Below are 26,809 nucleotides of genomic sequence, written 5' to 3'. Positions count from 1 at the left end.
ACAAACAGAGGCCAAGGACACCATTTTATCCCCTGGCTAATAGCCTTTTATGGACCTAACCTCCATGAATTTATCCAGCTTCTCTTTAAACTCTATTATAGTCCTAGCCTTCACCGCCTCCTCCGGCAAGGAGTTCCACAGGTTGACAACACGCTGTGTGAAGAAGAACTTCCTTTTATTAGTTTTAAACCTGCTACCCATTAATTTCATTTGGTGTCCTCTAGTTCTTCTATTATGGGAACTAATAAATAACTTTTCTTTATCAGCCCTCTCCACACCACTCATGATTTTATAGACCTCTATCATATCCCCCCTCAGTCTCCTCTTTTCTAAACTGAAAAGTCCTAGTCTCTTTAGCCTCTCCTCACATGGGACCCATTCCAAACCCCTAATCATTTTAGTTGCCCTTTTCTGAACCCTTTCCAAGGCCAAAATATCTTTTTTGAGGTGAGGAGACCACATCTGTACACAGTATTCAAGATGTGGGCGTACCATAGTTTTATACAGGGGCAGTAAGATGTTCTGGGTCTTATTTTCTATCCCTTTCCTAATAATTCCTAGCATCCTATTTGCCTTTTTAAGAGACAATTACCAAGGCTATATCTATACTACAGAGTTTTTTTTTCGGAAAAATGGCTGTTTTTCAAGCGCATTTTTGCACAAAAATATCAAAAGAACAGAGGGGTTTTTCTGGCATAGGTAGTCCTCATTCTACGAGGAAGAATGCCTTTTTGCGAAAGAGCTCTTTCACAAAAGGAGGAAAGAGGAAGAAGCACAGGTGCCCTGGTGGCCAGTCTGTGCATCAGGGGCGGAAGAGGGTTTTGCGGGGCCCAAGGCAGCACAATTTCACGGGGCCCCTCTTTGACATGGTGCATTCGCTGTGGCACCACGGCGCATGCGCGGGGCCTCTTGAAGCGCGGGGCCCGGGGCAGCCGCCCCGCTCACCCTGCCCTATATCCACCGCTGCTGTGCATAGCATTCAGAGCTTACTTTTGAGAAAGCGTCCATGCAGTCTGGATGCTCTCTTTCGCAAAAGCACATCGCTTTTTCGATCCACTTTTGCAATGAAGACATGCTCTTGTGCACAACATTTTTGCAGAAGATCTCTTCCGATAAAAGCTTCTTGTGCAAGAAGCCTGCAGTCTAGACGTAGCCCAATGCAAGTACAGTCCTCAAAACTGATATACTTGAGCAAATGTTGAAAGAGACTGAACCAAGATGAGCCAGAAAAATAGGATGAACCTGGAATAGGACTGCTTCTCATTGAACCTTACAGAAAAGAAACAAAATGGAAAAGTTTGGAGCAGTGCTCTGTTTTGGCACAGCTAAATCAGTGCTTAAGGTTTGAAAACTAGAAGACAATGTTATTGGAAATCAAATTGACAATAGCCCTTTTATGTTAAAACAGTGATAGTAGTTTATAGGGATGAAGAAAAAACTCACTTGATGAAATTCCCATTAAAAAAAATAGTTACAAATTAAATGGAAAATGTTTAACAATCTCTTTTTAAAAGAACCAAATAAAAATTGACTTCATAAAAATAACACTGTATTTTTGAAATATGCAATCATTTAAATACAGCTTGTACATTTTCCCTGTATCCTCCCCATCTCTTCCCCCCCAAAAAATTAGTTAAGGACGCAAACAATACTGGGTAAATCTGCTAGTTACACTATAAATGAGAATAGTGATAGAAATGCAGCCGTGTTAGAATGCTACTCTCCTCATGTCATCATGTGGGATTTCATTCAGCAACTAGTTTGGTATCAGTAACTCATCATTGTGGAAATGTGTTGAGTTATCTCATATTCCATCCAGAATTGTAAACAAAGTAAGATTTACTAATCACTGCTGATAAAAGTGAAATGGAGTTTTTGAAGCTTTTAATGACAATTAGTCTTTCTAAAGATATACAGGGGAGAGGTACTACTTTAACTACCCCTATTTAGTTAATGTAGCACAACACTCCAGGTCTGTAACAAGCACTTTTATACTTTATATACCAACATCAAGGTGATTTATACTTGTATATATATTCCCATACTGAACGAAGAAAACACCGTGTTCCTTTATACCAGTGGTACAAGTACCCTTAGGATAGTGATAGAAATGTAGCCGTGTTAGTCTGGTGTAGCTGAAACAAAATACAGGAAATAGTCCTGTATTTTGTTTCAAGTACCCTTAGGGGTACTCAAGAGAAGTCTGGAGGATACATCAACACAACTGAAATTTGGAGAAAACTGAATTTTTGTTTTAAGTTTTAGAGCGCTTTATTATTTTTGTACTTTTTACACCCAAAAATTTCATCCCCCACCCGTCTACGATTAAGTTGTTTAAACAAATGTGTTGCAATGGCAGAAATAAATGTTGTGTGTCTGAAAATTGTAGGTACTGGGAGTACTTATAATTTTTTTTTGAAAAGAGGGTACTTTATAAAAAAAGGTTGAAAAGCACTGCTTTATACCAATATATCTTTGGCTACGTCTAGACTACATGCCTCTGGCGACAGAGGCATGTAGATGAGGCTACCAGCCATAGGAAAATGAAGCGGCGATTTAAATAATCGCCGCTTCATTTAAATTTACATGGCTGCCGCGCTGAGCCGATCAGCTGTTTGTCGGCTCAGCGCGGCAGTCTGGACGCGCGGGTGTCGACATCAAAGGCATTTGTCGACCACCCAGGTATGCCTCCTGGAATGAGGTCGCCAGAGGCATGTAGTCTACACGTAGCCTTAGTCCACACTAGAGATGTAGAGATGTCCTGGTATAACTCTTTTGGCAAAACATCACACTTCTAACAGAAATTGTTTAAGAACTATGCATAGACCAGACCTTAGAACTTGAATTGTAGCCCACTGGAGTTAGTAGCTATCTTTCCATTGCCTTTACTGTGATCTAGATCAGAAAGCTTGTTCCATTGTAACAAAGTTGATTTAAAATCAATCTAGTTGCACTGGTGCATGTCTGTACTACTTACACTACTGCATGTCTGTACTGTGGTAGCAGCATCTGGAGACTCCTGACCCACTGTGTTAGGCATTGAACAAAAAGTTTACAAACCGTGGTTTGAAATAACCTAACTCATCTATTCAAGTGCATTGGTGCAAGTTCTCTAAGGGTATGTCTACACTACAAAGTTAGTTCGAACTAACGGACGTTAGTTCGAACTAACTTTCATAGGCGCTACATTAGCGCTCCGCTAGTTCGAATTTAATTCGAACTAACGGAGCGCTTAGTTCGAACTAGGTAATCCTCATTCCACGAGGATTAAGCCTAGTTCGAACTAGCTAGTTCGAATTAAGGGGTGTGTAGCCCCTTAATTCGAACTAGTGGGAGGCTAGCCCTCTCCAGCTTTCCCTGGTGGCCACTCTGGCCAACACCAGGGAAACTCTATGCCCCCCTCCTGGTCCCGGACCCCTTAAAGGGGCACGGGCTGGCTACGGTGCCCGTGCCAGGTGCAAGCCTGCCAGCACCCAGCTAGCAGACCCTGCACCTGGCACGGCTCGAGCCACCCACCCGATGCCCACCAGCCCTCCCCCTCTTCTCGGGACCAGGCTGGCGGCTCCCGGGAGCTTGCCCGGGACCGCAAGAGGCGGGCACCCGCCTGGTCTAGTGCGGATATCGTGGAACTCGTCCACGACCTCCGCACTAGGCACAGGAAAGTGGCCGTCTAGGGCAGGAGAGCTGCCAGCCTGGCCACCCAGGAGCAGGTGTGCAAGAGAATCAAGGGGGTCCACTGAGACCCCCGACCCTGAGCCCTGAGCTTACAATGGCCGTCCTGGGTCAGACCAAAGGTCCATCTAGCCCAGTAGCCTGTCTGCCGACAGCGGCCAACCCTAGGGACCCTGGAGGGGATGGACCGAAGACAGTGACCAAGCCATTTGTCTTGTGCCATCCCTCTCCAGCCTTCCACAAATCTTGGGCAGGGACACCCGTTCTACCCCCTGGCTAATACCACTCCATGGACCCAACCTCCATGACTTGATCTCACTTCCCTTTAAACTCTGTTCTAGTTCTAGCCTTCACAGCCTCCTGCAGCAAGGAGTTCCACAGGTTGACTCTTTGCTTTGTGAAGAAGAACTTTCTGTTACTAGTTTGAAGCCTGCTACCCATTCCTTTCCTTTGGTGTCCTCTAGTCCTTATATTATGGGAACTAATGAAGAACTTTTCTGTATGCACCCTCTCCACCCAACTCCTGCTTTTAGAGACCTCTATCCTGTCCCCCCTCCGTCTCCTCTTTTCTAAGCTGAACAGTCCCAGTCTCTGTAGCCTTTCTTCATCTGGGACCTGTTCCCAACCCCTGATCATGTTAGTTGCCCTCCCCTCTCCCAGCCTCTCTCTTCCCCTCTCCCACCTCCTTTTCCCAGTCTCCCCCAGTTTTGTTCAATAAAGACAGATTCCATTTTGGAAGACATGTTATCTTTATTTTGTACATCAAGAAGAGGGGCTAGGGAAGGGTAAGTGGAAGGAGGTGAGGGAGGACTGGGGCATGAGCCCCCGATGGGGAGGACTGGGCTGGCTCTGCAGGCTTGTGGGGGTGGAAGCTCTCCTGCAGCCCCCCAATTGTCCCCTCTCCCCAGATGGCAGCCTGCGGCAAGTGCAGCCAGGCTGATGGCCGAGTGGTGTGATGTGCCCAGTGTGGGCACTCAGGGCACTCCAAGCCAGGACTGCTTTGCAAGCGGGGCACCCCTGAGAACTGTCTGTCCGGGGTGGGGGTCAGGACCCTTTAAGCACAGTCCTCAGCTAGCCTGAGGCAGCATCTCCACGCTCTAAGTCCTCCTCTGATGTCCTGCCGGCACTGCTTCCGGCCATCCTTAACCCCAGTTCAGGGACCACTTAATGTGGACATGCTAGTTCGAATTAGCAAAACGCTAATTCGAACTAGTTTTTTAGTCTGGATCCGTTAGTTTGAATTAGCTCAGTTCGAATTAACTAATTCGAACTAAATTAGTTCGAATTAACGTTGTAGTGTAGACATACCCTAACTCCTGTTAGGCTTTGAAATGGTCCTTGGGGTGAAATTCTGACCCCAGTGAAATCAGACAAAACCCCCATTTGCTTCAACAGGGCTAGCATTTTACCTTGAGCAAGAAGGTGGCTTCCACCTTACCGACAAATGATGCGATTTGAATACCGTTTGTATGAGCTGAGTGAGGCAGGAGGGGGATAGATTTCCAGTACCTGTACTGTTTAATAAGGGCTTACCAATAGATTTTAGGCAAGTTGGTTGAAAAATTCAAAAGGAAGGGAGAACGGCAAATTAAAATAGGTCAAAGTCAGTGTCTTGTGTGGCTTTTGAAAAGGAGTGGCTTTCCTTTTATTTTTGGGAACATTTTTTATTTAAATCTTTTTATTTTAAATGTCTCCCTCTCCCCTAATTTCTTTTTGTATTTTGCCACTGAAAAAGAGAGCGGAGATGAGAAAGGAAAAAAAGAGAATCGAGGTGGGAAAAGGGGGAAAAAACCCCACTAAATTAAATAACTCCCAAAACAACTGAATTTTTCGTTTGCCATTTGTACAGAAAAAAACAGAAAACTGAAGAAAATTAAGAAAAATTCCGATTTGGGGGGGGGGGGGTTGATTACTTTTTTATTGTTCCTTAGTGTGCTCAAAAAAGTTCCACAAACCAACTTCTAGCGTGTAACAGGACAGTCCTGGGGGCTTTATTTGTGTCTAGTCCCCAGCAGACTGGCAGTGATTAAGCACCAATCATAGAACAAAGGCTAAAGAGGTAAGAGAAAAGCCTGTTTACCCACCAGGTTAGACACTATAAGGTGAGACTCTGCCCCATTGAAATCAATTGCAAAACTCCAGGGGAGGAGGGGAAGGGCGGCCTCACCCTGATGACCCTCCTACCTCCAGCTCGGCAGGACGTGAGCTGCCAAGCGGGGGTTTTAAAAGCCCTGAACAATAAGAGCACTTCGCAGCTTGGCCCAGGTGAGAACAGCCCCGCGCCTGGCCTGTGAACCGGGCAGCGGGGCGAAGCGGGCGCCCCTTGCCTTGACCCGTGGGATGTCCAATGGAAAAGCTCCCATTCGCCCCAACGGGGCAGGATCACCCCGCAACGGGGCTGCAGTTTCAGGCTGGAGAGGAACCGCTTTGTGCTGAGTTCCCACCCCCCTGCCTGTGCCCCGGGGCGAGTGCGCCGCAGAGCAGCCTTGCACTCCGCACCTGGTTCCAGTGGCTCGGCGGTACGCGGTACCCGCACCGCACACGTTGTTCCGCACCCCATGGGGGGGCTGGCTCTAGAGCGGGGGGGGGGGGCAGTTCCCATTGTCTCCACCCCTCCCCCGCGCACACACTATCCGCGCTGCGGGGGGGGACGCCCCGTCTGGAGAACTTTCCCCTCGATCCGTTAGGAGGCGTCTCCCTGCCCGTCGGAAACCCGCTGCCTCCCCCCGCCTGGCGAGCCTGCGCCGCGCCCCGCCCCCCCCCCCCGGGCAGGAGGTGCGGGCTTTGCCAGACGGGCCCCCCTCCCTGGGGGGCAGCTCCCCAGCCCGGCTCGCCCCCGGCTGCGCTTGTCCCCCCGCAGCAGCGAGCTCCGGGCCGAGCCCCTTGTGCTGGGGGCTGGTAACTCGCCCCGCAAGTGCCCCCCCCCCGGGTCCGGCGCCACGCGGGAGGGGGGGGGCTGCACCCGAGGGCGATGGGAACTAAAGGCGGGGAGGGATAAAGGCGAAGGGGTTAAAGCGGGGGGGGGGGGCTGTACCTGCGGGGGGGGGGGGGGGGGGCTAAGGCGGGGGGGGGGGGGGGCTGTACCTGCGGGCGAGGGGGGGTTAAAGCGGGGGGGCTGTACCTGCGGGCGAGGGGGGGGGCTAAGGGGGGGCTGTACCTGCGGGCGAGGGGGGGTTAAGGGGGGGCTGTACCTGCGGGCGAGGGGGGGCTAAGGCGGGGGGGGGCTGTACCTGCGGGCGAAGGGGGGTTAAGGGGGGGGGGGGGGCTGTACCTGCGGGCGGGGGGGGGGGTTAAAGCGGGGGGGCTGTACCTGCGGGCGGGGGGGGGGGGGGCTAAGGCGGGGGGGGGCTGTACCTGCGGGCGGGGGGGGGGGGTAAGGCGGGGGGGGGCTGTACCTGCGGGCGGGGGGGGGCTAAGGCGGGGGGGCTGTACCTGCGGGCGGGGGGGGGTTAAATCGGGGGGGGGGGCTGTACCTGCGGGCGGGGGGGGGGCTAAGGCGGGGGGGGGCTGTACCTGCGGGCGAAGGGAGGTTAAGGGGGGGGCTGTACCTGCGGGCGGGGGGGGGGGGGGGGGTTAAAGGGGGGGGCTGTACCTGCGGGCGGGGGGGGGGCTGAGGCGGGGGGGGCTGTACCTGCGGGCGGGGGGGGTTAAGGGGGGGCTGTACCTGCGGGCGGGGGGGGGGGGCTAAGGCGGGGGGGGGCTGTACCTGCGGGCGGGGGGGGGGGTTAAGGGGGGGCTGTACCTGCGGGCGGGGGGGGGCTAAGGCGGGGGGGGCTGTACCTGCGGGCGGGGGGGGGTTAAATCGGGGGGGCTGTACCTGCGGGCGGGGGGAGGTTAAGGGGGGGGCTGTACCTGCGGGCGGGGGGGGGGGGTTAAAGGGGGGGGTGTACCTGCGGGCGGGGGGGGCTGAGGCGGGGGGGGGGCTGTACCTGCGGGCGGGGGGGGGCTAAGGCGGGGGGGCTGTACCTGCGGGCGGGGGGGGGGGGGCTAAGGCGGGCGGGGCTGTACCTGCGGGCGGGGGGGGCGCTAAGGCGGGCGGGGCTGTACCTGCGGGCGGGGGGGGCTGAGGCGGGGGGGGCTGTACCTGCGGGCGAGGGGGGGGGGGGTTAAAGCGGGGGGGGAACGCGGGGGCAGGACAGGCTGCCCCCCCCGTGAATTCTTTGCAGCCCGCGTGCCCGGGAGGCGGGGCGGGCGCCACGCGGAGCCGCTCGGACCGGTCGGACAGGTAAGCCGCCTTGTTGACACCGTTATGTCCGCAGCACGCATGCTCCGCGCCCGCCGAGTTTCCTGGTGCGGGCGCCAGGCCAGCTCGGGAAAGTTTCCCCCCGCCCGGCTCGGGGCTGGGCGCGGCGGGAGCCACGGTGAGGGGCGCGCGGCAGCCGCTCGCGGGGCCAGGGCAGCCCGGCGCCCGCGCCATGCCCCGCGCCTTCCTGGTGAAGCGGCGCAGCCCGCAGCCCGCCAGCCGCAGCTGGGATGAGCTGCCGGACGAGGAGCGCGCCGACACCTACATCCCAGGTACGGCCCGGGGCGCGCTGCGGGGGGGGGGGGGGAGGCAGAGCGGGGCCCAGAGCCGGCGGGGCAGCGGGGGGGGGGGGGCGGAGTTTGTGCTGGGGGGGCACAGGGGCAGCTCCCAGCGAGAACAGACGGGGCTGGATGGGGGGTGGGGGGCGCCACGAAACGGGGGGGGGGGGGTGTCGCACGTGATAGTGACTCGCAGCTGGGAAAAGGACACGTGGGGGCCTGAGGGGCTGGCGGGTGCGGGGGGTGGGATTGGGGGGGGGCGGAGTGAGTGTGAAGATGGGGGACGGGGTGACTGTGGGAGGGGGCGTGGGGGGATGGGGGGGCGGGAGGATCGGCGTGTGGGGGGGACTGTGGGGGTGTGGGGATGGGTGTGCGGGAGGATCGGCGTGTGGGGGGGGAACTGTGGGGGTGTGGGGATGGGTGTGCGGGAGGATCGGCGTGTGGGGGGGGCTGTGGGGGTGTGGGGATGGGTGTGCGGGAGGATCGGCGTGTGGGGGGGCTGTGGGGGTGTGGGGATGGGTGTGCGGGAGGATCGGCGTGTGGGGGGGGCTGTGGGGGTGTGGGGATGGGTGTGCGGGAGGATCGGCGTGTGGGGGGGCTGTGGGGGTGTGGGGATGGGTGTGCGGGAGGATCGGCGTGTGGGGGGGCTGTGGGGGTGTGGGGATGGGTGTGCGGGAGGATCGGCGTGTGGGGGGGACTGTGGGGGTGTGGGGATGGGTGTGCGGGAGGATCGGTGTGTGGGGGGACTGTGGGGGTGTGGGGATGGGTGTGCGGGAGGATCGGCGTGTGGGGGGGACTGTGGGGGTGTGGGGATGGGTGTGCGGGAGGATCAGCGTGTGGGGGGGACTGTGGGGGTGTGGGGATGGGTGTGCGGGAGGATCGGCGTGTGGGGGGGACTGTGGGGGTGTGGGGATGGGTGTGCGGGAGGATCGGTGTGTGGGGGGGACTGTGGGGGTGTGGGGATGGGTGTGCGGGAGGATCGGCGTGTGGGAGGGCTGTGGGGGTGTGGGGATGGGTGTGCGGGAGGATCGGCGTGTGGGGGGGCTGTGGGGGTGTGGGGTGCACCCCTCGATCCTAGCTGATCCCCGGAGACGTTCCCCCAACTGTACTGGATCCAGCCCCCACTGGAGTGACTCCCTGTCCCGCTGGTCTCTGAGCCGGATCCAAAGGCGGGGGGGGGGACGTCTTCCCATTGACGCCCCCGGGATCGGGCCCTAGTGCCCTGGCAGCGATGCCTGCGGGCCGGCTGTTGAGCGCACCGGCTGGGCCCGGCCCCCCTGCGCGGGTATAACGGGAAGGAAGGAGGAAGCTGCAGCCCGGCCCGGCTGGGCTGTTTGAACTTTGGGACCATTAGTGTTTGAGTTACCGAGCGCACTGTTAGCTGGGCCGCCCCACCCTGCCCTGCCCGCCCTGCTCAAACAGTCCAGGGCCGCCCCTGCCTGGCACCCTCCTGCCCCTGGCTGCCTGGCTCCCCGCCCCTTACCTGGCACCCCACCCCTGGCTCCCCATGCCTGCCTGGCCCCCCTGCCCCTGCCCATCTGGCACTCTGCCCCCTCCCTGCCTGGTGCCCCTCCCCTTGCCAGGCACCCCTACCTTCCTGCCACTTCCCTGCCACCAGTGTTCCCTGTAGCAGCCCAGGAAAGATTCAGATGCCTCCCAGACCATTAGCCAAGCACCTAGCGCCATCCACATGTGTTTCTATTGGTGGTGCACACCCACACATGCCTTGGTGCATATAACAACGTTTATTCCGCACGTGGCTAGCCAAAAAAAAAATAGAGGGAACATTGCCTGCCATCTGCCTACCTGGCACCCTGCCCCACCACCTGACCTGTGCCTGCCTATCCTGGCACCTGTGCCTGGCACCCCACCCCCTGCCTGCCCCCTCGTTGCCTGGTACCTCTCCTGCTGCCTGCCTGTCTCTTACCTGCCTGGCATCCCCTGCCTCCTGTGCCCTGATTGCCCGCCAGCCTGGCACTCCTCGCTGCACTCTACCAACCAGCTTGGAGCCCCACCCTTGCCACCTGCACCCTGCCTAGCATCACTCTGTGCCTGCCCGGCACCCCACTCCCACTATCTGTCCTGCCTGGCACTACCCCCTGCCGTTTGCCTTGCCCCCTGCCTGCCTGGGACCAAGCGCCCACCAACTGACCCATGCATGACTACCTCTTGCCCAGCAGACTGGCACCCTGCACTCACCACTAGTGCCCTGTCTGCCCACTGCTTACCTGCCACCCCCTACCTGCCTGGAATCGCTCCCTGCCACTTGCACCCACTGGCAGTGCCCTGACAGCCTGGCATGACTCTGGCTCCTGCCCCCACCTCCCCGGCTCCTGGAGAGCACTCTGCCTGCTCGCCAGCCTGGCACCCACTCTGGACAGGGGCCTCCCTCCCAGCTTGGCATCCCCTGACATCGCTACCCTGCATGCCATGAACAGCACATTGTCTTCCTGCCCCTTGCCAGCTTGGTATCCCTCCCCCACCCTAGGCACCCTGCAGCAGTGCCCTGCCTGCCTCTTGCCAGCCTGCCCACCCACCCTTGGCCAGTGCCCTGCCTTCCTTCCCCTTGGCAGCTTGGCACCCCACCATCATCTGTGCCCTCTGGCAGCACCTTGCCAGCCTGTGCCCTCCAAGAGCACCCTGCCAGCCTGGCTCCGGGCAGCACCCATCCACTCTGCTCCCCTGACCCTCTTGTGGGCAGTCCCAAGCCCAGCCTGCCCTTGGTCGCACTGCAGTTGCCCCCTACACCCTGCTGCTGTTGCCCCTCCCCAGGGCACTCCTCCTCCTGTGGTAGCTCTGAATCCAGACCAGCCCTTTCGCCTGTAGGAAGCGTCTCTCCCTTTTCCAGTAACCCCCCTTCTCTGCCTCGCCCCAGGAGGGATTGGCTGTGTGCTGCTGAACTACCGCAATGAAGACAGCTGCAGCTTGGAGAGCAATAGCAGCAGCGCCACCAGCACGAGAGAGGCTGAGCCAAGCGACCCCCCGACTCCTCAGCCAGCAGCTGAGATCAGGAACACGGAGGGGACCCTACTGGACTTGGCCCTGAAGCGCCCAGTGGTCAGATCAAAAATCAAGGTACAGAACAAGTCCCTGGTGCCAGCCTCCCCTAATATGACCCCCAGGGGGCACAGCCAACCTGGTGACAGGCCCCTGCTAACTGAGGAACACAGGCTCTGATTCGTCAAGGTATTTAGGCACCTGACTCCCATTGAAGTTAGGCACCTTGGATGATCTCGATCCTACCACCTGTCACTACCATACATCTATATGTGGGGGGTGCTGTGCACAGGTTGGGGACAAATTCCACATCTGCCCAGGACTTGCAATTTGGGTGGGGGAGCAAAGCCAATCTATCCCCAGAAATGCCCTGAAAATGGCCTTTCAGTTAAATACAAAGCTCCCCCACCGCTCAAAAACTGTAGCTAAAAGTCTTAATCAGCCTAGGGGATTTAGACACATCCCTTCTGCTGAAATGTATGAATTGTCTGTTACAGCAGAACCTCAGAGTTACAAACACCGGCAGAATAGAGGCTGTAACACTGAACTCTTTGTAACTCTGAACTAAACTGTATGGTGGTTCTTTCAAAAGTTTACAGCTGAACAGGGTCTTCATACAGCTTTGAAACTTTTCCACACAGAAGAAAAGTGCCACTTTCTTCTTACTTTTGTTAATAGTTTATGTTTAATGCAGGACTGTTCTCTATTAATTTTTTTTATTGTTGATTATGGCTCTCAGTGGGAAGCCAGAAAATCCAACAAGAAAGAGGGGTAGCTGTAGGATGACTTGGAAGTGGACAATTATCAACAACATAGAAAAAATTAATTTGAAATGGGAGGACTTAGATCTCATGGCAGCTGATAAGCAAGTGTGGAGAATGTGGGTGGCTCATTGTGCTGAAAAGCAGGGGATGAAGTAAGGTCTAAGGTAAAGTCTCCGCTGCTGCCTGATTGTGTAGTTCTGGTTCCAAATGGTTGGTTGACTGGTCAGTTTGTAACCCGGGCTCATAACTCTTAAATTCTACTGCAAATAACTATTGAAAAATTCAGCCAGTGTGTGTGCTTGGTGTGTACACAGGTACACCCGTATTTTTGGGGCCTGACGGAGTCAGACCCCAGCTGTCTCCATTCCTGTGAGGCAGAGCCGGTGGATTTCAGCAGAAAGGGCAAGACAGGGAAAGGGCAATTGACTGAGCCCTCTTGTCTGGTGTGAAAGCCGTTCAGAGCGAATGAGTCCAGCCCACTGCTAAGCCATCATTGCAAGTGTAGCATGGACCGGAAGACTAGGGTGAAAAATACAATCCAGCCCTATCCATCTTCCCCTGATGTCAATGGAGATGTTCCCCTTGACTGCAGTGGAAGGTGGCTCAATGCCATAGGCTAGGTCTCTGCAAGGCAATAATAGGTGTGTTTTTACAATGAGATGGCGAACATGAAAAACCCTGATGTAGTCAAGGGAAGCTGTAGTGCTACCTCGATGGAACTACTGTAACTTCCTGTATCTATGTAGGGTTTAACAATATTAGCTATCACATGTTAGTACAGGTTGAACCTCTCTAATCCAGAACTCTCTGGTCCGGCAACGTCCGTGGCCCAGCATGATTTTGGATAGCTGGATGTTCAATTTTCATAGGCATGGCCAAGTTTCCCACGGTCTCATAAAGTTTGTTTATAGCCATCAGTCCTGGCTCTCAGTGTTCGGTGCTGTTATTTTGCAGTAATTTACCCCTATATTTATTCTAACAGCCCAGTAAGCAGTGGAAGTGTTGGTAAAGCTGCTAGATAATATTGATCTCCTGTGGTCTGGAAAATTCTCTGGTTCGGAACTGATTGGGTCCCGAGGATGCCAAGCTAGAGAGGTTCAACCTGTAGTGAATTATAACAACCTCCCTACTATATTTCTAGTGTACTCATAGCCACAGTGAGAGTGAGTGAGAGGCATCACTATTCTTGCCCTCTATAGTTCCATACGTGCCCCCTATAGATTTTCAAAATTCCCTGGTTTTGCATTACTTTCCATTGAGCCAGGACTTGCTAGCATTGCTTTGCTACGGCTGACAATAATGAGTGTGAGGCCAAATAGCCAGGGCTCAGGAAAACCTAATTCTCTGCCTCTTCCTTATTATTTAGTTGTGCTATGATCAAACACAAAATAGCTTTGTATTGCCTTAAGGCCTGATTCTGCCATGTACTCTGTGCAGGTCGAGCCTCATGCTGGAACAGAGCTGATTGCAGGATATAGGACTCTTAGGGTACGTCTAGACTACAGGCTTTTGTCGACAGAAGTTTTGTCGACAGATACTGTCGACAAAACTTCTGTCGACAAAGAGCGTCTACACTACATTCAGTTCTGTCGACAAAGCAAGCTGCTTTGTCGACATGGTAGTGTAGACGCAAAGGACAGTTTACATGCAATAACACCTTCTGTCGACAGAAACTCTGTCGACAGAAGGCGTTATGCCTCGTAAAATGAGGTTTACCGGCGTCGACAAAACTGCTGAGTTCTGTCGACGTTATGTCGACAGAACTCAGCGGTAGTGTAGACGCAGGTATAGTTTTGTCGGCAAACGTCCACTTTTGTCGACAAAACTCTGTCGTCTAGACACACCCTTAGGCTTAGGAAGAATAGAATCAACAGGGAAGTTATTTTTTGCTCAAACTGTGGAATTTCAATGAGGATGTATTTTGCTCACTAGTTTACTGCTGTTCCTTATATTTTAATCTTGGATATTGTTAAAGTCACAGGTGAGATCATGGACAAATACATATCGTTTTAGTAACCTAGTTTCTGCAGAATATCTCCAAGTTCTCTAGAAACACCGCAGATTCTGCTTTGTGACTAGTTTATCAGAGGCAGCAAGTGGGGGGGAATAGGAACTGGTGCTGGGGGGAGCCAGCTTAAAAGTAGGTTCTTAGAAGCCAGTTCCCCTTCCCCCCCCAGCAACGTTTCTGTAGGGGGCAGTGGAGGTAGAGGCATAGTGGGGGATCAGGACGAGCCGTGAATCAACTGATTCTTGGCTCGTGCCTGGTCCCAAACACCACGATTCTGCTTTTTAAATGTATTAAGAGCCTCCAGACAATCAGCTATCCCAGCTCGCCTGGTGGCACTTCATACATTTAAAAGGTAGAGCCACAGTGAGGTTAGCTCCTGAGGCTGGGAGCTAACTCTGCAGTTTCTTCCCTTATCGACTAGTCGATGGAAATTCCGTCAACTAGTTGATACTCGCACCCTGTGTTTTATAGAACCTCTACACTGTGATAGACTCGGGGCACACAGTGGCTGGCACTGGTCAGCTGACTTGGGTGTCTGGGGCTAGACAATGCCGATACGATACAGACATTCTGGCTCCAGTTCTGGGATGCTCCTCCCATGTGGAGTCTTAGATCCCAGGTTCTCTCCCCAGCCTGAATATCTAAACTGCAGCTGTATAACTCTCCCTTCCTCCGTGAGCCTGAGTCGCCTGGCCCAGGCCAGCTGCTGGTCTTTTACTGCAGTATAGACATCTCCTGAATGGCTAGCGGCAAGCACTGGGAGCTCTCTAAATAATGTTTTACTGCCAGCATAATCAAAACATTGAGCCTTTCCCATAAGGGACTGGCTTCCAAATGGCTGAGTCACCAGCATGGGGTCCAATCACTTCAGATAATCCCATTAGCTCGACCTTTTTTGTATTAGAATCAAGAATGAAAAGATTAGCCCACAGTAAGACTTTCCAATGAATTAACAGACAAGTGAGATGAACAGGGGGGAAGACCCTTCTATTGTTTCAGTCTCTGCAGAGTCAACACAACAGCATGCTGGTTTGCTTTGTAAGGGTTTTCTTCCCAACCAAACCTCTGGCAACTTTGTTGGTACACAAATCTTCTGTCCCTCAGTAAGAGGAAGTTCTTTGAGATAAACTGAAAGCTTGTTTATACTGGAAAGCTGCATTGATTTCACTCAAGGGCTGTGTCTAGACTGGCAAGTTTTTCCGCAAAATCATCTGCTTTTGCAGAAAAACTTGCCAGCTGTCTACACTGGCCGCTTGAATTTCCGCAAAAGCACTGACGATCTCATGTAAGATTGTCAGTGCTTTTGCGGAAATACTATGCTGCTCCTGTTCGGGCAAAAGTCTTTTTCCGAAAAACTTTTGCGCAAAAGGGCCAGTGTAGACAGCAGAGATTTGTTTTCCGCAAAAAAGCCCCGATCGCAAAAATGGCGATCGGGGCTTTTTTGCGCAAAACTGCGTCTAGATTGGCCACGGACGCTTTTCCGCAAAAAGTGCTTTTGCGGAAAAGCGTCCTGCCAATCTAGATGCGCTATTCCGAAAATGCTTTTAGCGGAAAACTTTTCCGTTAAAAGCATTTCCGGAAAATCATTCCAGTGTAGACGTAGCCAAGGAGTGATTCTAAACTGATTTAGGGCTCGTCTATATGGGGAAGGTTTTTTGGTGTAAACGAAGATGTTAATGCCAATAGATTTGATTATACTCTCAGAGCCTCTATGTAGATGCTCTTATTCTGGGATAAGTGTGGCTGGTTTTGTGTTTGTGGTTTCATTTATGTTGCTTGCGAAGGGGGTTAAGTTAGACTGAAAATAACCTGGTAGCAGAGGGCTGAAGTGTGCTTTATCTAGGGGGGTTCTATAATTCTAACTGGTAACATTTTCCTGGGATGACAAGACCTTAGTATTAACAGACATAACTGTCTCATGGAGACAAGAATCAAGGTCTCGATTCAGCAAAATGCCTTGCTTAGCTAAGCATGTGAAGAATCCTATTGAAGCCAAAGGCTTACTTATAGGCTCACAGCACTGGTCCCCAACCTTTTGGGGCTGCCAGGCCCCCGGGGGCAGGGCCGGCCATGCGCCGCGTGCCCGGGGGGAGGGAGGACGCCCATGCGCCCAGGGCCGGCCCCGATCACTCGGTGGGCGCCCATAAATGCCCCGGCGGGCGTCATGGCACCCACGGGCACTGCGTTGGGGACCACTGGTACAGTAAAGCACGTGCTGGCGTACTTGGCTGGATCTTTTGCATGTTTACATTTTTTATCACGACTGCGTGTTTCTGTTATCCCAGTTTAGGACTTATGTGACAGGTTCCCTTTCGTCCTTTGGAAAACCCCCGAGTTTGCTCCTTGTCCATTGAATTGAGCTATGGACTTTGCCCAAAGAAGCAGTGGAACTCTTAAGGTCTGTGTGGACCTCAGGAGAACCACTGAAGTCTATGATCCATGCCTCAGAGTGTGTAACACCTAGACAATTTCTTGTGGAAATCGAGGGAGTCTCCTTCATTTCTCCCCCTCCAACTCAATGTTGAGATAGCTGTATCTCTTCCAACTCTCTCTCACCTCCCCCCCTCAAATACAAAAAATCCCAGATAAGTTTTAGGAATCCTGCTCTCTTCCATATCCTATCATTCAGTCTGTCCTTTCTCATATAAGTTTGAACAAGAGATTGAAATTCACGTAGCACCCTTAACTCTGACCCCTACAAGTATGAGCCTATCTCTGCAGCTCATTTTATTAAATATATCCAGAATTCCACGAAAATGTCTGCTGTTGATTCTGCAGAATTCTTAACTCTGAGCAATTAAAACTTTTTTATATACGTGTAATCCTGAGCGGGTGTAAATTGGTGGCACTCCCCTGACTTAAATGGAGAGAAGCTGATTGACATCAGCTGAAAATATGGCCCATCTGGAATAATTTCCCACATCTATGTTATTAAGATGCAATTCTGCTAACTATAATAACCCGCAGACTCAAAACAACTGCAACTCTTTTAGTGGGATCTGTAGCGTTTGGAAAGAGTTCTTTATTAAAATGGTGCTGTTGAAACAAACCCTTGGACACAGGATGTGTTAATAGATAGGGGCTAATGCAGAATTAGCATACTGTCAATGGGAGCTGGATACTAGCCATCCTTTGTGCCTTTGAAAATCAGGTCTTGGGTACATTTGGGCAGATCATTTGGTGTATTGTGAAATGACACTTTCCATGGTCAGATCCAGGCTGTGACACTGATAATGCAGACGTGGGGAGGGCAAATGTAACACAGGGAAGCCATATTGTGTTTGGCTGTGATGCAACGGACCTCCTGCCCTAATGTTTTAGGAGATATAAGCCCTGATGAGGCAGGGAGGTTGATGCAGGGAACATGGCTACAAGGGGTTGATCTCATATTGCCGGGGGGAGCTATGACCTCAGGCTGTACTGTTTGCAATAATATTCACTTTCCCCTGGATTTTTACCATGAGGATTTTTTCCACTCTGCAGAGAGCAACCCCCCCGTTCTTTGCCTGTCAACCCAGGATCAACCATGTTTTATTTCCGTCCATTAGTTCACAACCGGCACGTGCGACGCTGCAGCGCTGCACAATTGCGAGCTGTGCGGCAAAGGCTTTCGCTTGCAGCGGATGCTCAACCGCCACGTGAAATGTCACAGCCAAGTGAAGCGACACCTGTGCACCTTCTGCGGCAAAGGGTTCAACGACACCTTTGATCTGAAGAGGCACATCAGGACCCATACAGGTGAGTGGCTGGTCTGCCACCTTGCCAGGTGGAGATCCTATTTGAAAACTAGAGTGTGCTGCCTCCTAGAGGCTAGAGAAAGCAGCGTCTGGGTGAATTCCCTAGGGGTGCAATTTCACCGACTAGGATTTTTATATTCGGTACAAACTCCACTTTGGTTTGGTTGATTGGTTCCGTCCTACTCTGCCTCCCCTCTGGACTGGCTGGCTTGAAGGAAGATGGGCAGCAAGTCTGACCTCTCATTGCCCTGAGCACAGACGCCCCCCAGAGCCAGCTGTGTGGCAGAATCACTCTGCTATTCCACAGAAATTGCATCCATTGAACGAAGGGCTTGGGCAGACATGGAAGGCCCCAAAGGCTGTGTGGACGTTCTTGTGCCCGTTTATCTTCAGTTAGGAACAGGATTAAGCTGAACCAAAACATGCCGCTGTCAGGCTGGAATGAGTGTGTTCACACCAGGGTTTGCACCCACTGATGTCAACCAGTGCGAGGGTTTGTACAGAGGGAGCCTAACTTCCTATAAATCCTTCTGTGCACGCTCTTGTCAGAGTGGCAGATAAGGGAACTAAGCCAAACCCATACGGATGGCTTGGTTTGAAGTGTGTCCCCAAGAAGGCTGCTCTGGTTTAACTACATCAATCTAGTTGCATCAGTGCAATTTCTGGGGCACTAGACTCCCGACTCGTCACTGTTCCCTGCTGCTATCTCCGACAGCTTTTCATGCACACATGGAAGATCCCACAGCACTTTTCAGATAGAAAGACCGGTATTTTGGCCAACATTTCCTCAGTACATTAGATGTCGGTGTCTGTGCGGGAATGATGGGTAAGCCATAAATGCCACGTTAGCCAGACGCTGGAGGTGCATTCTTGAGTTATCCTATGAAACAGGGGTCATTGTAAATCAGCAGCATTTCGACACCGAGTGACTGCCCAGCATGCTCCCTGATAGCTCAGGACCATCCCCGTTGTGTGTATGGTTTTCCTAAGCACAGAACCATTAGCCGGGTACCCCACTGCACCTCCAGCGTCTGGCTAACGTGGCATTTATGGCTTACCCATCATTCCCGCACAGACACCGATTTCTAATGTACTGAGGAAATGTTGGCCAAAATACCGGTCTTTCTATCTGAAAAGTGCTGTGGGATCTTCCATGTGTGCATGAAAAGCTGTCGGAGATAGCAGCAGGGAACAGAATTTTGAGACAAACTGTCAGGTTCAATTTGGCCCCGAGTTTAGACTGGGTAAAAACAAGCTTTTAATAAGAACTAAAACAGCTTAAAGCAGCAGACACATGTCCATATGTAACATACTGGAACGTCTCAGTGAAACTATCGTTCCCTGCTGTGCTTCCGAGCAAAACTTTGCTGCTCTGTAATAATGCCTGAGAGCAGGCACGTGAAACTGACTTGTCTCTTCCCACTGCCTGAGCTGAATTGAACATAAAAAGTAACCAGCCTAAACTCATCTTGTTAAATCAAAGGCATTATTGCTAAAAGAGGTCAGTTTTGTTTCCTCCGATTCGATTTTAAACTTGGCCGTTTTCATAGAATTCTAGGGTTGGAAGAGACGTCAGGAGGTTGTCAAGTCCGACCTCCTTGTTAAAAGCAGGACCAATCCCAACTAAACCATCCCAGCCACGGGCTTTGTCAAGCCAGGACTTCAAAACCTCTAGGAATGGAAATTCCACCACCTCCCTAGGGAACCCATCCCAGTGCTTCCCACCCTCCTAGGGAAATAGTTTATCCTAATATCCAACCTAGATCTCCCCACTGCAACTTGAGTTCATTGCTCCTCGTTCTGTCATCTGTCACCTCTGTGAACAGCCTCTCTCCAGCCTCTTTGGAACCTCCCTTCAGGTGGTTGAAGGCTGCTATCAAATCCTCCCTCACTCTTCTCTTCTGCAGACTAATTGCAACATGCAGGACTATGCAGCACTTTAAAGACTAACAAGATGGTTTATTAAGTGATGAGCTTTCGTGGGCCAGACCCACTTCCTCAGATCAAATAGTGGAAGATTTTCTTCCACTATTTGATCTGAGGAAGTGGGTCTGGCCCACGAAAGCTCATCATCTAATAAACCATCTTGTTAGTCTTTAAAGTGCTACATAGTCCTGTATTTTGCTTCAGCTACACCAGACTAACACGGCTACATTTCTATTACTAACTCCAACAAGCTTTCATGGAAATTGTGAAAAATTCACACACACCCTACCCCCCCACGTGTGGTAGTTATGCTGCCCTAACTCCACAGTTTAAAGCCTTCTAGGTTGATGAAAGGATCGGTAGATCTAGCTACCATTGCTTGGGGGGATGGACTATCTACAGCACGGTTTCCCAAACCTTTTCAGCCACAGAGCCTGTATGGACTCCTGAACATTTGGTGGAGCCCATAAAATATCAGGATTTTTAATTCAATAGGTACCCAAATAAATAGACCAATTTTTTAAATTCTATTTTCATTTCTTTATAAATTCTTTTTTTTTTCTTTCAAGAAAACCATCAGAAAATTAGTAACAAAATAACAGGGTGTCACATCTGTCATTAATATTTTCTTGCAGAGTCACTGGACTCATTGCATGGAGCGCTATTTGGAAACCCTGACCTAGAGCAACGGAAAAATCCCTTGTATCACGACAGGAAGTGTCTATACAATGATGCTACAGTGGCATAGCTAAAGCGCTTCTGCTGTTTCAGTGTTGCACCTGTAGTGGAGATAGGGCCTGACTGCTAGGATTGGGACAAACTTTTTAACACTATCAGAGAAATATGTGTTTGAGAATCTCCCTCTTCCAGCCTCAAACTAGCTGGATGATTCTTCTAAAATGATTCAGAAGTTGAGTCATCAACAGTGCTCAATTCGATCACAAAGCTGCCGTCCCTTCATCTGAATGCGAGAATTTTACTCCTCTTTTCATTTTGTTTTTGTCCAGCTGCAGCAGGAAAGCCCTGAGCATACAGACTATTTTGCACTTGTGTCTAAATATTTGCAGAATCAGAAAGAGTAAATGCAAAGTTGCACCAGTTTACCTGAAGTTGGAAATTTAGGAAAATAGAACAGCTGTTTTGTAAATTCCCACCTGTAGACAAACACATAATCTTGAATTGATTTTGTTAAGCCAGTCTCGTGCATATGGACATTCAGACCAATTGAAACCTCACTTATACAGGTTGAACCTCTGTAGTCCAGCAGCATCCATGATTAGGCACGATTTTAGCTAGTCGAATGCCCACTTATCATAGTGTGTAACCAACTTTGCTGCAGTCCCATTAAGTCTGTTTACAGCCACCAGTCCTGGCTCTCAGGATTCTGTGCTGTTACTTAGCTCTAGTTTACCCCAAAACGTCTTCGAAGAGCCCAGTAAGTGGTGGACGGGTTGGTAATACTGCCAGACAATATTGACCTCCCGTAGTCTGGCAAATTCTCTGGTTCAGTTCCGATCAGGTCCCAAGGGTGCTGCCCTAGAGAGTTCAGTCTGAATCAGTTTAGCCTGCATCACTAAATTCAAGTCTCAAACTAAACTGATATAACTGCTCCAAAAAACAGTCTGGGAATGTCCACACAGAGAATTGAACTGCTTTAATTGCATTATTTTTTAAACCGATTAAGTGAAACCAGTTCAACTTCTGAACTAAGTGGTCTGGATTAGCCCTGAGCAGCCACCAATCCCGATGAGAGTCAGTGGGCCCAGCACTTTGGAAAGACAGGCAATGTAGTTGGTATTGCCAATGCCATGTGCTCAAAACGCGTGAGCCAGGGCCCTGAAAATCATGAGATTGGGTTAAAAATCAAGTGGTTTTATTTTTTAAAGTGAGTGATTTTGATTTGTCTTCTGGGTTTTGAGTCGTTTAGGGAAAACATTTTCAGGTTTTTCTCAGCATTCATGAAAACTAGGAATAAGATCGTCTGGAAAAGGGCGCTTTTTCCGGAGGATCGGGGCCAGTGTAGACGCTCTTTTCCGGCTTTTCTAAAAGCCGGAAAAAAGCGGTGGACATTTTTATTTAAATGCCGTGGGGGATATTTAAATCCCCCGCGGATTTCCCTATTATGACTTGTGAAATTAACATGCCCCTTCCGGAAAAGGGGCCAATGTAGACGTAGCCCGGGTGAAACTGTGGACCCATCAAAGTCATAAGAACATAAAAAAGGCCATACTGGGTCAGACCAAAGGTCCATCTAGCCCAGTGTCCTGTCCTCCGATAGTGGCCAAAGCCAGATGCCCTAGAGGGAGTGAACAGAAGAGGGAATCATCAAGTGATCCCCTATCATCCCCTATCATCCATTTCCAGCCTCTGACAAATGGCAGCCAGGGACACTATCCCTGCCCATCCTGGCTAATAGCCATTGATGGACCTATGCTCCTCCTCTGGCAAGGAGTTCCACAGGTTGACTGTGTGTTGCATGAAGAAGTACTTCCTTTTTTTGTTTTAAACCTGCTACCCATTGATTTCATTTGGTGACCTCTGGTTCTTATGTTATGGGAACAAGTAAATCACTTTTCCTTATCACTTCCTCCACACCAGACATGATTTTATAGACCTCAATCATATCCTCCCTTAGTCTCCTCTTTTCTATGCTGAAAAGTCCTAGTCGGATTGTCTCTCCTCATGGCAGCTATTCCAAACCCCTAATATCTCAATATCATGAGAGTCAGCAACTCTGTATAAATTTAGGACAGTAAGTCAAGAAAGCCTTCTTGTTCAGCTTAAACATGTGCGTAGGGCTCATTGAAACACTTTTGTGTGTTTCTGAACCAGGCTACTACAAATGTAAGACACTTTGCTTGAGACACGCACTTCAGAAACTCTTTAGCCTAGGAAAGTGTAAATATTTATTTAGCTTGTAAGCAGTTCAGAGCAGGGACCATCTCTTAATCCCTGTTTGCAGCCTAGTGCAATGGGGCTGTTTCTCTTGGTTGGTCCCAAAGGGTTATTACAAGACATGTGATTCATAATCATTAATAACAAGTAATGTCTTCTGACCTTGTAGGAATCCGTCCTTACAAATGTGAGATCTGCAACAAGGCCTTTACCCAGCGATGTTCTCTGGAATCTCATCTCAAAAAGATCCATGGGGTACAGCAGCAATATGCCTACAAACAGCGGCGCGATAAACTTTACGTCTGCGAAGACTGTGGCTACACGGGCCCGACGCAAGAGGACTTGTATCTGCATGTCAATAACGCCCACCCTGGGAGTGCTTTCCTCAAGAAAACCTCTAAAAAGCTGGCAGCTGTCTTACAGAATAAACTGACCTCTGTCCTACAGAGGAGCCCTGAAGACCATGAGGAAGACGAGTAACACAGTGGATTGCAATGGTCATATGCAATGAAGTTTACATTTAGGATATTTTTTTCAACAGCTTTAAAAGGGATCTGTGTAATACCAGGAATCTTATCCTTTTGGTGATAACAGGCTGTGGATGTTAGAGCCTCAGTGTGAAAAAAAATTTTCAGCTTAATGAAAATACCAGCCTTTTTTAACCAGGAGGATAAAAGGAAAACTTTGGCCCTCTGAATAGAGCCCTGCGCTGGTATTTGGGTGACTTCACTTCAGTTGCCAGCTCTGCCACTGGCCTGCTGTGTAATAATGGGCAAGTCACGTTGTCATTCTGTGACTCAGTTTCCCCATCTGTATGATGGGGATAACGATACTGATAAGCTTTGTAAGGTGCTTTGAGATATGTGGATGAAAAGTGCTAGGTCATAGCTAAATATCATTAATGTTATTCCTAGGTGAAAGTCTACAGTAAGAGGATGTTAAGGATGAGAGTATGTATCATAAGGTTAAAAATGCATAATCAATGCACCTGAGTAACCTTAACTCTGCCCTGTAGTGACACCACGCAGTAACCTGGTGATTACAGTTAGAGTGGTTAAGATTTGTAATCCCAGGTTGGAAAAAGAAATAATTTTAAAGACAAGTTAGTTTTTTTTCACATAATTCCACCCCTTCCCCCCAATTTGGCATGACTCCAGGGCAGAGTTAAGGTTGTTTGGTGAATTTACTGGTTTTGTAATGCTAGGTTTTGAGATCACTATCACGTCTTCTTAAGTCACAGGTTGTTTAATCCTTAATGACTGAGGTATCTTTTCAACCTTAACTTCCTCTTAATATATTTTTTTGTTGGGGAATTTCCCTAATTTAAAAAATATATCATAGAGGAACACTAAATAAGAAACACAAAGAGAATGCTACCATGTATTTCTAAGGGCTTGCAGATATATGGCACCCATCTTCAATCGTTTTTTTCAAAAATTAAACTTTTAAGGGTGGATTTACTGTGATACCCAACCAATGCAAAGCAGCCAGAGGGCACTAGGCAGTTCACCTAAGTCAGCCGTGGCCAACCCGCGGCTCGTGAACCACATGTAGCTCTTGCTCCCCAAAAGTACAGCTTGCGAAGCTGTTCCTGCACCCCCCCCAAACTGTCCCTGCCCCCTGTTAGAGCCCCTCCAGCCCCCGGTTTCCCTGTGCTTACCAGGTCGGAGCTGTGGGGTTTTAAAAAAATGGTGCCCAAGATGGCGGCCGTCTTAAAGGGGCAGCATCCTTACAAAACATTTTTAAAAATTTTTTTGGTTTTGCCCGACAATTCTGGTGCGGCTCTTCTCATTTTTTCTGCTGCGGTTTTGGCTCTCTTTGTTAAATGGGTTGGCCACCCCCTGACCTAGGTTGAGAACTGTGCTGCACTGCTAAAGAAGCACAAATCAACCAAAACAGACTGGCTGTTAGTTGGCTACTAACTTAGTGGTTTAGAAGCGTGTGTTCGTGAGACCAGCAATATGCTTTGTGAGGGAGCAGGGAGAGAAAGACCCCAGGCCTGGAGTCCCAATATCTTTTGTTTTTAAGGACTTCCCCTTTGTTTCCCCTCTAGTTCCCTTGGCAGTGCTCGCTCAGTGGAGCCAAGCGGCAGGGCCAATCGGGAGCTTTACAAACACTAATGCCCAAACAAGGGTGCAGAGGCTGGCTAATCGCCTCTTCAAAGCCAGCCCCGGCAGGTGCAGAGCAGAGGGAAAACTGAAATACTGCAACTGGCTCTAGCAAATGGATTAGAAGTTGCTGCTTGGAATCTTTGAAGAAAATGCCAGTTGGGTCAAACCATCCATCTTGCCACATGTGTCCAATCACCCTAGTACTACTGAGTTACTTCAGCCAATAGAACTGTTCTTTGCAAATCAGCTGGCAAGGAAGAGTGGCGATTGGTGCTCTACTCCGCTAAGATCACTCAGGACGGAGAAAAGACTCATGCCAACACTAATTTCTTAAAGGACCCAGTCTGAATGCCTCATTCTAGGAATGAATGGACATGTAAATGACCTAAAACCTCCTTCTGTACTCAAAGAGCAAGTGGAGTCAGACTGGAGAGGACACACACTTATTTTGTATACAAAGCAAAGAGGCTGAATCCCTACTTTAATGCAAAATGGAACTTAGCCTGAACTATGGAACTGATCAGCGCCTCCATGGTTAGCACATGAAAATGATTCCAGATTCTGGCTGTGTCTGTAAAAACGAAATTTTCTTTGATTGCCTCAGTCCTTGCACAGACATCTTCCCAGGCTTTGGCTGGGGAAGGAGGGGACGGGATAGATTTTGTGTGTTTTTAAGCATTCCTTAATGAAACTATTTTATGCAATAGGACTGGGGGTGCTTGGGGTCTTGACAAAAATCTTAATAAAGTGAAGCTTTGTTGTAAAGTACAAGAATCTTACTGTACTTTGTATCAGGAAAGCTTGCGAGGGCTACTTTAATAAACAGAATTTCATGTACAAAGTGTTGAGATGAATGACAGAATATTTAGGAAGTGACATGTTGGCTGCAGATTGTATGTTGGCTTTTAGTTGTTCCGTGGTCATGACTGTATGATCCTTCAGCGATGAAAGCCGGCTTGAGTTTTTAGTCAGGGTAAGGACCGTCATGAAAAAGGATCCCAAATAAAGACTAGTCTCTTCTAGTAAGGTTTGTGTCTCTGTGAGCCCACTGGTATGTGAGACCAGATCGGGTAAGATTGTTAAAGTTTAGGTTTGAACATGACATACAAGTAGTTCAGGAAATAATGTCGTTTACTTATTTGGTGGCACATACAGTAAACTTCCGATAATCCGGCACCTTTAGGACCCAGGGGGTGCCGGATTATCAGATATGCCGGACTATTGGAATGGGGGGCTATGAAGCGTCTGGAGTGGGGTGGGAGGGGATGCCACCGCTGACCCCTCATAGCCCCCCCTTACGATAGTCCGGCTCTGTCCCCCCTGATTCAGCCGCTGCTGGTCAGTTTCAGGAGCGGCTGAATCCGGATGCCTGGGGCAAAGCAGCTGGGGTGATGCCGGGTTGGTCCCGTAGTGCCGCCCCTCAGTGCTGTGGGACCAACCCCGCAGGACCCCAGCTGCTCTGCCCCAGGGGTCCCCAAGTCAGCCGCTGCTGAAACAGATCAGCGGCTGATTCCAGGAAGCCCTGGGCAAAGCAGCTCTGCCCCGGGCTTCCTGGAATCAGCCGCTGATCTGTTTCAGCAGCGGCTGAATCGGGGACCCCTGGGGCAGAGCAGCTGGGGTGCTGCCGGGTTGGTCCCGCAGCCCAGAGGGGCAGCGCTACGAGACCAACCCGGCAGCACCCCAGCTGCTCTGCTCCCGGCTTCCCCGATTCAGCTGCTGGTCAGTTTCAGCAGCAGCTGAATGGGGGAAGCCTGTCCGGCTGCCCCAGCACTTCTGGGTTCCTGATGGAGCCGGACCATCAGGAGTCCCGGAGCATTGGATGCCGGACTAATGGAGTTTTACTGTAATAGGCATTTTGCAATTGTTGTGTTTGGAGCAATAGTAATTTCTGAATTCCTCCAGGACTGGAATAAACAGTTTCCTTTCTTCCATGTATTATACAGAAAAAAACAAACCAACTAAGGACGTTTCTTGACTAACTTCTTCAATCTTAAGCCTGGCCTAGATTGTAAGAAAAAAGGCCTGAAGAGAAGAGGTGCATGAAATGACACCCTGTAGGAAGCCAGGACATTCTACACTGGGGTTACCTCTAAACATCCCACCAGTGCATGGTTTTCTCCTCTCTCTCACCACACTGCCGTGTTGGAGGACTTTCCCCACAAGAGCTGCAGTTCAGAG

General features: G+C 50.7%; 1 protein-coding gene across 1 annotated transcript; it reads left to right on the top strand.

The window, feature by feature from the left end:
- Positions 1-7,801: 7,801 nt before the first annotated feature.
- OVOL2 (ovo like zinc finger 2) lies at positions 7,802-25,632 on the top strand. Its single transcript, XM_075925756.2, has 4 exons — positions 7,802-8,187; positions 11,069-11,268; positions 17,511-17,700; positions 22,690-25,632. The coding sequence occupies exons 1-4, from the start codon at positions 8,088-8,090 to the stop codon at positions 22,998-23,000; spliced, it is 801 nt and encodes a 266-aa protein (XP_075781871.2). The 5' UTR covers positions 7,802-8,087; the 3' UTR covers positions 23,001-25,632.
- Positions 25,633-26,809: the final 1,177 nt, after the last annotated feature.

This window comes from Pelodiscus sinensis, chromosome 3 (assembly GCF_052426305.1).
Source record: "Pelodiscus sinensis isolate ZL-2025 chromosome 3, ASM5242630v1, whole genome shotgun sequence".
NCBI classification, from domain to species: domain Eukaryota; kingdom Metazoa; phylum Chordata; order Testudines; family Trionychidae; genus Pelodiscus; species Pelodiscus sinensis.
This window is presented reverse-complemented; position numbering and strand designations above follow the sequence as displayed.

Bases quoted from the DNA above. Each gene is read 5' to 3' on its own strand.
- OVOL2 (XM_075925756.2), top strand. From the start codon at position 8,088: ATGCCCCGCGCCTTCCTGGTGAAGCGGCGCAGCCCGCAGCCCGCCAGC. The intron at 8,188-11,068 runs GTACGGCCCGGG...GCCTCGCCCCAG, and splicing joins CGCCGACACCTACATCCCAG to GAGGGATTGGCTGTGTGCTG. The intron at 17,701-22,689 runs GTGAGTGGCTGG...CTGACCTTGTAG, and splicing joins GCACATCAGGACCCATACAG to GAATCCGTCCTTACAAATGT.